The sequence below is a fragment of the Elaeis guineensis genome, chromosome 4 (genome assembly GCF_000442705.2).
Source record: "Elaeis guineensis isolate ETL-2024a chromosome 4, EG11, whole genome shotgun sequence".
Lineage (NCBI taxonomy): Eukaryota > Viridiplantae > Streptophyta > Magnoliopsida > Arecales > Arecaceae > Elaeis > Elaeis guineensis.
The window spans coordinates 36,472,974-36,486,721 of NC_025996.2; the positions used below are offsets into that span (position 1 = coordinate 36,472,974).

At 35.6% G+C, this 13,748-nt stretch overlaps 1 protein-coding gene and 1 pseudogene across 1 annotated transcript in view; one reads left to right on the forward strand and one right to left on the reverse strand.

The window, feature by feature from the left end:
* The first annotated feature begins 6 nt into the window (after positions 1–6).
* The window catches only part of LOC140850861 (uncharacterized), a 31,452-nt gene continuing 17,710 nt past the window's right edge, over positions 7–13,748 (forward strand). The window contains exons 1-3 of the mRNA XM_073256319.1: positions 7–121; positions 10,058–10,343; positions 12,182–12,249. Coding sequence (XP_073112420.1) covers positions 10,157–10,343; positions 12,182–12,249 — 255 coding nt within the window. The 5' untranslated portion in view covers positions 7–121; positions 10,058–10,156. The remainder of the gene's footprint in view (positions 122–10,057; positions 10,344–12,181; positions 12,250–13,748) is intronic.
* On the reverse strand, positions 5,831–7,414 carry LOC140856921 (uncharacterized; annotated as a pseudogene).

Consider the following 13,748-nt stretch of genomic DNA (forward strand, 5'->3'; position numbering starts at 1 on the left):
TGCATCGACTGTTGGTGTCACTCGCTTTTGCCATGCATCTGTTGCTGGCTTCAATTTTGAGGAGGAACTACTCCAATTAAAAAAGATCAGCAAAACCACTAGACAACCATACCTTGCAATTGTATGTTCTTATCCTCGTTCATCTTTTAAGCAGTAATCATCGCAAGCTATGCAGATTTGGTACATATTCTTTATAACATGTTTTTTGTTTGATTGTGAAGTGCAACATTTTTTTTTTTCAGTTCTTCTTCTATATCAAGTTGCCCGGGAAAAATTCAATTGCTTTTTGTCTTTTTTTTTTTTTATTTTTTTTTTAAACCATATGAAGGGTAGCCAACAGCATTAGTATCATCCATATTGTTTTTATGGAGATGGACTTTTGGGGGTTTTGAAATTAACAGTGCATGGTTCGATGCTCCTAGAAATTTGATGATATTAGTGAACATGATGGACCTTGGGCTTGCCGTTGATGTGTTCAGATAGACACGTACATTGCCATAGTTAGAAATACTCGCAATAACTTGTTTGTGGTGATCATGTAATTTTGCCCCAGTGCTGGTAGAGATGGGTTTGTTGTGGAGGACTGCATATTTAAGGCAAATTGTTATAGCCTGTAGGTATCTCCTTCTGCATCTTTTGATCTGGCAACATTTTCCTTTAGTTAGTGGAAGAGGGGAACGTTTTATTTAGTTAACAAAGTCGTACATGTCAGTCGTTGCAATACAATTACATTAGAGCTACTGTGCAAGTGTGTAACATATAAGCTACCATTTCCTAAGTGTGTAACAGGTCCAAAAAATGTTTGATTTTTAGTACTGAGAACTTATTGGCAAGTTCATCCACCAAGTTTCAAGGACTCAGTTGCATCTTGTGCATAAGAATGTATTCTACGCATGATGGGAAATTTTAAAAGACTTGTTATCAGTTCACTTAATCAGCAAACCATCAGGAAACTACAGGGTGATTGCTTCGATGATTCAAGAATTGTCCCTTGATTCTTTCCCTAGTTGCAGCATTGCAAAGGAGTTCCCAAACTCCTTTTTTCTATGGAACTATCAGAAATAAATATATTAATATCTAGTTCTTATGTGTTTAGCCCAAAACTGTCTAGCAACCTGCAGTGCTTGTAGTAGATATTTAGTATAGTAATGAGATTATATGTCACAGTCACCCTCTATAATCAAGTTTAATGGAAAACGTCAATTTCAAATTTCATTGCTTGACCACACAGGCGCACAGTTTACTTTGATTTTCGTGCTAAAACCATACAGCTCATGCTGTAAAATTGATTTTCTTCACTCATAATGTAACCATTTACATTTTTTTTGATTGCCCTATGGTATTGTTAGTTCCTCTTGTCTTTTGCTTTTTTTGCTTATTTCTGATCATGCTAGCAATGCTATTATAATTGCTGTTGTACTCTTCTGTGCCTTTCTGGAAAATTCTATGATCTCAATGCATAGGAAGAAACAAAATCTTTTATCTTTTTCTTCGATGCCATTGTCTAGTGTAATGAAATGATCCACAAAAAATGGTTTGTCATGTGGTTTTTGTATTTCTCTCCATCTAAACTGTTATGGTCATACTTGTGACTTGAGTGTGAACCATATTGCCAGCCATCTTACTTTTTCAAGAGGGGTGAAGTACTTACTCATTGGCATTTTGTCCACCTGTCATTCCAGCCTAAAACTTTATTCATGTAATTTATATCACTATTTGTGGACTTTTTGATAATGAACCATGCTACTGTGCAAGCTTTGATTATTTTATAGGCAAGACTTTGATCCATCATGGGTTTGAAAGGGGAATAGATTTGCTTTAGATGCGGATGTTGTGGTTTCTATGTTAGCAAAATTAGGCATCAACATACATGCTCATCATGAATCTAGAATTCTTGAATAAAATTTCTATGTTCGAAAAAACATCATGAATCCAAGATCTTGAATAAAAAATTTCTCACGGATACGTTAGAAAGCATACCTGATGCGGAAGAGAAGGAAGATATCCCGTTAGAAGAAACTGATTCCCTTGATAAATTGGTTTCTCTCTTCTCTCCTTCTTTCTGTCGTAGCAATTTTGATGGTTATCATGGTGTTATCTTAATGGGTAGGGAGAGGACCGATATATATATCTTTTTCTAATGCGGTACGTCCATCAAGTAACCGAATGAAACCGATGAGATTTGTTTGTTATTAAGGATTAAATTGAATTCAAATTTCACAAACAGGATCACATAATCGGGAATTCAAATTCATAAGCCGGATCACATAATCGAGAATTCAAATTTCGTAAGCCGGGCCACATAATCTAACATTCTTCCACTTGGCTAAGTAATCAAATAACATAAACATTAGATGCACATAAAGAAACAAATCTCTGTATTAATGTTCATCATGATTACCTTAGTATGGCAAATCGCTAAATGCAAGGTATGGTGGTCATATACTATTTATACAGTATACTTCCTTTCATATACCACAACACTTGCAACTCAACACACTATGTATGTATGTATGTATGTATGTATTTGTGTATGTATATGTATATATCTATATATATATCTATTTTCATTATGGTCCACAGTAATGTCTCATAGAGACTTTTCTATTATAATTAACTCAAGATACAAGTTATGTGTACACCATTGTGAGAAACAGGAAATTCATTGATGTATATCAAAAACACATTATTGAGCTCAGAGTGCCAAAATCATCATGAATACATTATTCATAAATACAACCAAGACCCATTCTATGTACATATTCTTTAAATGTCTTTGGCTATAAATCTTTTGTCAATGGATCTGCTATCACGAGATCAGTTCTAATATGTTCAATAAACACTCTTTGTTTCTAAACCTCCTCTTTAATGGCAAAAATATTCTAATTCCATATGTTTGGCACCTCTTGAGTATTTGTCATTTTTGGAGAAGAATACTGCTGCAAATTATCACAATAAATTTTCAACGACTTGGTAATGGTGTCGATAATCCCAAATCTCGAAATAAAGTTCCACAGCAATAATGCCTAGATTGTGGCTTCAAAATATGCCACAAACTCTGCTTCTATAGTAGATGAAGTAATGACAGACTGTTTGGCTCTTTTTCACGATACTGTTTCTTTAGCCAACATAACAGATAACCAAATATGGATTTTCTGCTGTCAATGCATCCAGCAAAATCTGAATCAGAGTGTTCAATCACTTCTAAATGATTGCATCTCCTACACATGAGCATGTAATTCTTTGTTTCTTGTAGGTATCTCAAAACTTTCTTTGCAGCTTTCCAATGATCTATTCCATGATTACTCTGATACCTGCTAACATTCCAACCGCAAAGCTAATATCTGATCTTGTGCAAGTTTACACATACATTAAACCACCCACAATTGAAGCATAAAGAATTGATTCCATTACTTACATTCTATATCATTCTTTGGACATTGCATGAGATTGAATTTATCCTCTTTCTGTATTGGAACAATTCTTACTGAACATTTGTCCATATTAAATTTCTTTAGAATTCTTTCGATACATCCTTTTTGAGACAATCCTAAAATACCTTGTGATCTGTCACGGAATATTTTAATTCCTATCACATAGGATGCCTTTCCCATATCTTTCATTTCAAAATCTTAAAGAGAAAATTTTTCGTCTCATGCGATATCCCTAAATCATTAGCAGCAAGTAAAATATCGTCAACATATAGAAATAAGAATATAAACTTGCTCTCACTGATCTTTTGGTATTTACACCGATCAATGGTGTTTTTCTTAAATCCAAAAGATGTTATGGTATCATTGAACTTGATGTACCATTGCCGAAAAGTTTGTTTAAGTCCATATATTGATTTCTTTAATTTGCACACTATTTGACCTTTTTCTTCTATTGAGAAACCTTCAGGTTGATCTATATAAACTTTCTTCTCGAGGTCTCTTTTAAAAAAAAAGATTGTTTTCATGTCCATTTGGTATAACTTTAAATCATAGTGAGCCACCAATGCCATAATTATTCTTATTGAGTCTTTCTTTGAGACCGACGAAAAGGTCTCTTTATAATCGATGCCTCCTTTCTGAGTATAACTCTTGACAACAAGTCTAGCTTTATATCGTTCAATATTGCCATTCGAGTCGCACTTGGTCTTAAAGACCCATTTACGCCCAACTCATTTAGAACCTTCTAGCAATTCGATGAGATCCCATACTTTATTATGTTCCATGGATTTCAATTCATCTTTCATGGCATCAATCTATTTATCAGACTCAACACTTTCTATGGCTTGTGAAAATGAAACCGGATTTTTACTAATTCCAATATCAAAATCTGACTCCTGTAAGTAAACCATATAATCATCCAGAATAGCTGATCTTCTTTCTCTTTAAGATATTCTTCAAGGTATTCCTTGTGCTTTATGTTTGTCAAATGTTTGTGAGTTAGTTTCTTTATGGGATGTTTCCTTATCCAAATGTTGTTCACTGTTGTTTGAATGTTATTCAATTGTTGGCACAACATTTGGCATAGTTATGGAAGAAGGAATGCTTATGGGTAATAAAACATCTACCCTAACTTTCTTTAGTTCCATATTGTGCCATTCATCACTCCCACTAACTTCACAATTTTCAATAAATTTTGCATGATCGATTTCAACAATTTTTGGACTATGGTTTGGACAATAAATCCTATATCCTTTAGATTTCTCTGGGTAGCTAATAAAGTAACCACTAATCATTCGAGAATCTAATTTCTTTCATGTGGATTATAAATTTTTGCTTCCGTTGGGCAACCCCAACATGGAGATGCCTTAAACTAGGTTTCGTTCTAGTCCATAGCTCAAAAAGGATTTTTGAAACTGTCTTACTAGGAATCCTCTTTAGTAAATACATAGCGGTTTTGAGAGCATACATCCACAATGATTTGGTTAGTGAGGAGTTACTTATCATACTCCTAACCATATCTAATAATGTCGATTACGCCTTTCTGCCACACCGTTTTGTTGAGGTGTGCCTGGCATAGTATATTGTGCACATATGCCATGTCTTTGAGAAATTTTAAAAATGGATTTGGATATTGTCCTGATTTATTATGTTTCCCATAATATTCACCACCTCTATCAGACCTTACGATTTTCACTCTTTTATCTAATTGCCTTTCAACCTCATTTACATATACCTCAAGGGCGTCCATTGCTTAAGATTTTTCATTAAGCAAATAGATATAGCTATAACATGAAAAATTATCGATAAAAGTAATAAAATATTTTTCTCCACTAAAAGATGGAACATCAAAAAGTCCACACACATCAATGTGTATAATTTCAAGAAGCTGAGTACTTTGTGTGGCACCTTGCTTATTACGTCTGGTTTGCTTTTCCTTAATGCAATCCACACATGTACCAAGATCAGTAAAATTTAGATTCGGAAGAATCTCATTCTTTACTAATCTCTCTAATCTTTCTTTGTATATATGACCGAAATGCTTATGCCACAAGTAAGCAGAATTTTCATTTGGCAAATTATGCTTAATTCCACTATTATGATGAATAGTAAATAGGGATTCTGCAAAGAGATTCTCAAGTTTCAATTTATATAAACCATCAATAAGAATACCAAAGCCAATAAAAGAAGTATTCTTATATAGACTGAAACAACCATGTCTAAACTTAAAATTAAACCCAAAAACATCAAGTTTTGAAAGAGAAACTAGGTTCCTAGATACTGAAGGTACATAAACTGTCTATAATAGATCTAGGTGATAACCAATATTCAGGATCAAATGATAAGTCCCTATGCCTTCAATTGAAACCTTCATACGATTCCCCATGAACAAAAAATCCTCAGTTGGATTTGTGGTTTGGATCGTAAGGAATCCCTGCATCATATTGGATACGTGAGTAGTAGCACCAGAATCAAGCCACCAAGTATTATGAGGAATTTCAGTTAAGTTTGATTCGAAACATACAATAGCATTGAATTTACCTTTCTTTTTGAACCAAGCCTTACGTTTCTGGCAATCTTTCTGATAGTGTCCTACTTTCTTATAGAAGTGACACTTGTCTATCTTTTGTTCCTTCTTATCAGCCTAAGGAATCTTAGCAAGCATTTTTTTTCTTCTTCTTAAACTTGTTGATTTTCATCTTGATTCCTTTACCAACTTCTTGACTCACGAGGTTAATGGAATGACTTACTTGCTTCTTCAGTCTTGTTTCCTCCTGAGTAAGCATACTGGACAATTCACTAACATTCCATTTGTTCTTAATAGTGTTATAGTTAATTTGAAAAGGTCCATACTCTGGAGCAAGGTTTGCCATACCGTGCTGAACCAGTCGGTACACCCCATCTCGTACCAGATCGGCGGGGAACCGGCACAATTCGATCGGTAAAATCGGTACACCGGTGGTACCGAAGAAAAAAGAATGGAAAGTGAGAAAGAGAGAGAGAGAGGGGAGGGAAGGGAGGAAGGTGGGAGCCGCCGGAGGCCGGCGGTGGCCGGCTGCGGCCGTCGAAGGGCTTCCGAGCCCCGTATCGCTCGATAGGGCTTTCAAGAGAGCAAAAAGAGAGAGAGCGCTCGGAGGGGGGCGGAGAACCTACCGGACGAATGGTGCCTGCGTTGCGAGGCTCCCGGTGGTCGGCGAGCCGACGCCGATGGCTTGAGGGCGGTCGAGCGGGCCGAGCCCCTCTGGGGCTCCACCCCTTCTTCTTTTTCGTCGTCTGTTTCGATTTTTTTTTTTTTTTTTTAAACTTATGAAGTCGGCAACTAGGTTGCCGACTTAAGAATTTTTTTTAAAAAAAAATAAAAATCGTAAAGCCGACAAATCGTTTGCCGACTTCACTTAAAACCATGTTTTTTAAAAAAAATTTGCGAAACAGGAGCGATGCCCCTGTTTCACGCCTGCGGCGCCGCACGCGTGGACTGCGCCCTCCGACGGCCACGACGGCTAGTCGGAGGCTGTCCGACGGCCCCGCCGGCTCCTTCCCCTCCCTCTTTTTTTTTTCTTCCTCTTTCTGTCTCTCTATTTCTCTCTATTTCTTTCTTTTTTCTTTCAGTTCGGATCGTCGGTTTGGTACGGTATGAAACCATATCAAACCGTACCGTCGGTCGGCCGAAACGGCCGACGGTACCGATTCAGCATACTTTGCTCTGGAGGTAGTGAGTTCAAGATGAACTGCACTAAGGAGTCTTCCACCGTCATCCCCAAAGTCTTTAGCCTTGTTGCAATGTTAGTCATCTCAATAATATGCTCTTGCATACTCTATGACCAATTGAACTTCATGGTCGTGAGTTCTGCCATTAGTATACCAGCAAGTGACTTTTCTGTAGAACGAAAACATTCTTCCACAAACTTCAGATATTTCTTTGCACTTTCTGTTTGTGTAATGGTACTCTTAATATTGTTGGCAATAGTCATTCGCATGAACATGAGGCTTAATCTGTTAGACCGTTCTCATGCTTTATGGTATGATTTCTCTTCCTCATTGCTCGTATTCGTAAGAGCAGTAGGTTTATCTTCCAATAGTGCTAAGTCAAGATCCAACATACCTAAGCAAAAATTGACTTATTCGCACCATTCAGAAAAGTTCAAACCATTAAATACGGTAACAGATGAAGCATGCAAATCAAGATTCGCCGTACCAGTATCGGACCCCGTACCGATGAAATTCTGTTTAATGTCGGTACGCGGTTCGGTACGGTACGGTAATGTCGGTACACTTCGGTATGACGTACCGATACGAGACCGATACGGTACGATACGGGCGGTACGGGGCGGTATGGCATTCCATGATGCAAATGAAGAGAAATAGCTGCAAAAGTAATACATAAATGTTCAAAATTAAAATAATTTCATTATGGATTCAGACAAACAACAATAAAAGCATATTATAGTTCTCCTTTGGGTAGATACTACGATATACTATCATAATTTAAATGCCATTATTGATCTTTATTAGGCAATTAAACATTCTCAATCAAACATACATGTTATCTTTGGATGTACAAATATATTTGACCAAAGAATATTAATTTACCTCTATCATGCTCACTATTCATAGAATAATTGATTTACCTTTGGGTGAATCCTAAAGTTCCAATGACTAGTGAACGTCAATTTATCCACTGATTTTTCACTAATAGGCATTTCATTAAAGTCATGGATAAATGATCATTTTATGCATGTTAATTTTCTTAAGCATTCTAGTTTGGCCACTTTGGTGACTAACAAACTATATGTAAACATAAGATCATACATATAAACAATAATTGATATTCCCAAAATAATAGACATTTTAATAATGCAACCCTAATATAATAATGTCAAAATTTCACTAAAATATCAGCATAATTTATTTAAACAAGTAACGTAACCTATTTTCCAAATAGTACATTCATAGGGCATTTTCCATATTTCAATTGTTCCAAAAGATTTCTTAAAATATGGATATTAGCTTATGGATAGTCAAAACCCCTTTCTTTCCCTTTTTCCTTTTTTTTTTTTAGAAATTTGACACTTCACGATTTCTGAAGTGTCAAGTCACTTCAGTTAAAAACACCCTTGTTGCCTTATGCCATGGGATAGATAAAACCAATAAACAATCAATTTGACCAGGAATGGGTAGCCTGACTACAATGTCCTATATATGTCTCTTATAGACAGATTCTTTGGAGAAACTTAAAGGCTTTGGCCTTGTGGAACTTGTACAGGTGGGGAACACCTTAAACATGAAAGGTATAATCACAGTCGCCCAAAATTATGGGCCTCTAGACAACTTGATCAGAAATGCATTAAATGAATTTACAGTGCCATGATGATGGGTAGGGCCTTCTAGAAATCAATGCTAATTTCCCTCCTGTTGGTGGTAAGATGCCATCATCCATCAATTTGCTGAGAGTTTATGATTCAATAGATAATTTGATGCGAAGGCAAGATTTCTTAAGCAACTTTAATGGAGAAAATTTTTGTTCTAAATCTGGATCTGATACCAAATGTTAGCAAAATTAAGTATCAACATACATGCTTCATTATGAATCTAGAATCTTGAATAAAATTTTTATGTTCAAAAGAACATCATGAATCCAGGATCTTGAACAAAAAATTTCTCACAGATGCGTTAGGAAGCAGACCTAATGCGGAAGAGGAGGAAGACATCCCATTAGGAGAAACTGATCCCCTTGATAAATTTTTTTCTCTCCCCTCTCCCTTCTTTCTGTCGTAGCAATTTTGATGGTTATTGTAGCTGTTACCTCAATGGGCAGGGAGAGGACCAATATATATATCTTTTCCTAATGCGATACATCTATCAAGTAACTGAATGAAACCGACGAGATTTGTTTATTATTAAGGATTAAATTTGAATTCAAATTTCACAACGGGATCACATAATTGGGAATTCAAATTTCATAAGCCGGATCACATAATCGAGAACTCAAATTTTGTAAGCTGGGCCACATAATCTAACTGTTTCTACATGCATACGTTGTCTTGTCATGTACTGAATGCACTTATTTATTCAAGGAAAAATTATAGTATAATTATATATAATGGTTCTTCCTTTGTTTTGGAGCCTTGCATCAGATATTACATCAGTCTTCAATCCCATAATTCTTGGAATTGAACTTTTAACATATCCATCATGGATAACATTGATTTTGCTTGACTAAATAAATTCCCACTTATTTCGTCATGTCTTTTATCTTTAAGTTTATTTTACTTGCATGTTTTGACGCCAGTCATGCTAATATAATTATGAAATGAGATTATCTTCTCTCAATTCACAAACTTTAGTATCACATCTGTTGGGGCGATACTCATATGTGGTGTTTTTTGAAACTTGTGAAAATTGTTAGAAATGTTTCTGAACTTATCCCAGATTCTTTTTACTGCAGTATTCTTTTGCTAAGCATGACCAGGATGTGAAATTGTGGATAAATCTCGTAATTATATAGACATGCATCATGGTACTTAGTAAATGATTTTACATCTTTATTTTTATTTTTTGTTTTTATCTTGCTCATCTGTATTTTTTTACTTGTCTTTTTATCCTAATATTGCTGCACTTTACTGCAGATCGGAGGGAGTAATTTCTTGGAAAAAGCAAATGCTTTGCATCTTCTTGCCTATAAATGTGATGGAGTGTATTTTTTTGGGAAACTTGCATTTCAAATAATGAATGCTTTGGGCCTCTCTGTCCCTGGATGTTTTGTGGAACAGGATGCTGTTGGAGAAGCATTGAAACTAATCCAGCATGCACATCGTAGGAAAATCTCAATTTATTTTCCAAATGATTTTTGGTGTTTTAATAATAGCAAACAGGACCTGCGGGAGATATTTCCTTCTGGTGGTATCTTGACTGGTGAGTGTCAAGTTGTTAGTCTTAAATCATCAGCTTTTTCAGGTCTTAGTTAATTACAATTCTTGTGCTCTTCTTGTTCAAATTAGCTTTTTTTGAGGGTTGTCCTTTTAATTTTTTTTTTGGTTTCTTTGTTGTTCCATATACATTAGAATTAACATCACATTTTTGCTTATTGTTCCATTTAACTTAGATTGGTGCATGCTTAAGTTCGACTTTCATTTTTCTATTTTGTTTCATTAATTGCCTTTTGCTTTCAATCTGAGATGTTATGGCCTTCTCTTTATGGAAGTGCTCTTAAATTAGGCAAGCATGTTTGAGAATAGTTGATCTATAATGGTAATCAGAGAGATCCATAAAAGTCAAAGTTTTCTTCGAGGACTGATGACAGACAAATTAGATGCTTTGTAATCTTGGTCTTTTCTCCATCCCTCTGTTTGCTCTGGTGTTTGTTCAATTTTCCAGTTAATACGGTCATCAATTATTTTGATAATATAGTTATTGCTGTAAGCTAGGTTATAACCCAACAGGTGTGCCCCTCTTCCGTTTGAAAGAGGCTCCCTACTTCAATGTTGGGAAGTATCGCTCAAGTGTTTGGCATGGGTAATTCTTCATAATTTCACGAAAATGATGGATGGCTGGTGGTCCTTCCATCATTATTGTCAATATACATACAGTGATTCTTGACTTTTGGATAGTCTTTTTTATTACATTAACAGGTCTTCAATTGATAACTTGGTTAAAATTTTCAAAAGCAACGAATTATTTCCTATTGTTAATGATCATTTGGAGTATTGTTAATGGATTCTTAATTGCAAAAGAGCAAATATCCATAAAGGCAATTATAATTTTGTATTCCCAATTGCAATCTATATTTCTTCCACCCCACAATAATCTAATTCTATGTTATTAACTAGTTTAGGGCCAAAATAGAACTGTTTATTTGAAAGCACTTATTAAAGATCCCAATATATCCACATATGACACCATACATATGAAGGGGAGGAATTCAACAGATCATCATATATCTTAAATATCCTTTCCTTATTCTAATGCCCTTGAAACATGCAAGGATATTGTAATTTCACTGGGCTAAATGTATCATGATTTTCTCATGATTGACTTTCTTGGATGCATTTAATACTTGGTTAAATTACAAGAATACCTTGATAGCAAAAAAACAAAAATATCCTATTAGATTTTTCTAGTACTTGGAAATAAGGAAGGTATTTAGGTTGTTTTGCACTGTATATCTAATGGATGAATACATTGAAACCAAGGATTTAAATTTGAAGCTGCAGATGAGCAGATCTGTGTCTCTTGTTGGTGATTATGATACATAATGTGCTATGTGTGTGGGTTGGGCCAGGGTGGGGGGTGGGGGAGGGGAGATATCAAGTTGGCACAAGCTGATACAGGGACACTTCAAATGTGCCCCCCCAAAAAAAAGGGGGAAAAGACAAGGTGTGTCAAGCAATATCAGTTGATATGACTTGATTTGGGATGTTACAAGTTGGTATGAAGGTTGGTATGCAATTTGAGGGCATGCAATGGGTACCCCATATAGATTCCCAGTCAGTATGGCTAGTACTTCAATTCTTGTTCTAAACATATCCATGATATGGGAAATGTTAGAAGCATAACTTTATAATTTTTTGAAATTTCATGCAAAATAAAAATATGACCTAAGTTTTGAGGTAAAAATGGTTTCTTCTTCCTTTTTAACATCTGAGCTAGCATGGTTATAGCTTTATAGCGTTTTATGTCTTACCAGTATACATCTCTTGAATACAGAGCCTTGTATATCTGTACCTGATATTTCATGCGTGTTTTTCTTTTAGGTTGGACACCTATAGATCTAGGGCCAGTATCATTGAAGGAACTCTCTTCTTTGCTTTCAATATGCAAGGTATGACAATCACATCATGCAAGTGGTTTGATTACCTTAGCCAAATTCAAGCACTGTCCTCATCTATTTGTGGTTTTTAGTAATTTTTGTTGATTATCATTTAACATTTGCTATCATCCAAGGTGAAATCTTTTGTTGAAGTTAATTGTTCTAAAGGCTTTTTTTCACTAGTTCCATCAAGGTTGGTTATAGTTCCTTCCTTTACACTCCATAAAGTTCAAGGTATGAGTGTTGCACAAGTTGTTGGATTAAATTTTACTCCTTCCTCCATTTTTAGGATTATCTACAGTGTAAATTTAAACATATACAGCCTGACCTGCCTAGCCTAAAGCTCCTGGCCCGATCTATAGGTGGGAATGGACATCCACTATCAGCTTGTTGGAGAGTGCCAAGCATGGTTTCTTCAGTCTCATTTGGTGTGCAGCAATGCTTAACAAAGTTTACCACATTCCTATTCTAGTTTGGTCTTGATCTATTCCTATTCCTTTTGGCCTGATAACGACTCTTCTCCTCCTTAAGTCCCTGCTCAAGATGTTTTCTGTTGCCCTACTAGAGGCTTAGGAATGTAGGAACCAGAGCTTTGATACAGGAACTCTGGTATTTTCACTGAAGAGCTGTTCGATATGCCAAAATTCATAAGTTTTATATTAACTAAGTACAGAGTTAGATTTTTAGCTTTTTCTTCTCTAGTAATTATTGTGCAATAGCATTTCGACGGGAAGTAGATGCATTTTGATCCCAACTATTTTTGCTCACTCATTCAGCAAGGATTCCTCTTTAGTGCCACATTTGATGTGGTCAAGGTTTTAAATCTCGTGGGGCATAGATGTCCCAATATCTCCATGAAACGGAATGCCCCACTATTCCATCCCATCCTGACAACTGTCTCGTAGATATTTGGTGTCTCTCTCTCCTTATTCTTTTCTTTTTTTCTTTCCTTCTTTCTTTTCTTTCCTTCTTTTCTTTCTTTTTCTTCTACCTTCCTTTTTTTTCTTTTTTTTTCTTATCACTTTCTTTCTTTTTTTTTTCTTCTTCTTTCTCTTTCCTTACTCTCTTCTTTCCTTCTTTTTCTTCTTCCTCCCTTTCTTTCTTTCATTTTTCTTCTTCTTCTTTCCTTTCACCTTTTCCCTTCTTCATCTCCCTTTCTGTCTTCTTCTCTTCCTACATGGATGGATTTCAGAATCCCGACCCTATGCTGGTCCCATTTTTTCACAGTAACGGGATGGGACAACCAGGACGCCTCCTGTCCTGTTGGGATGTAAAACCTTGGATGTGATTTTAAGCCTTTCTGTATCGATTCTAACAACTCCCATCCATGTCATCTTAGATCTTCCCAACCCCCTACATCCTTCCACACTAAAACAAAAGATTTGCCACTTCTGTTTAGCATCTTAAGTCAGATAATAGAAATGCGATTGTTGACAAATATAATTTAAACGTATGAAGCAACATTATGCATCTCAAGAAATTTAATTCATAAATTGAACTATCATAAACAA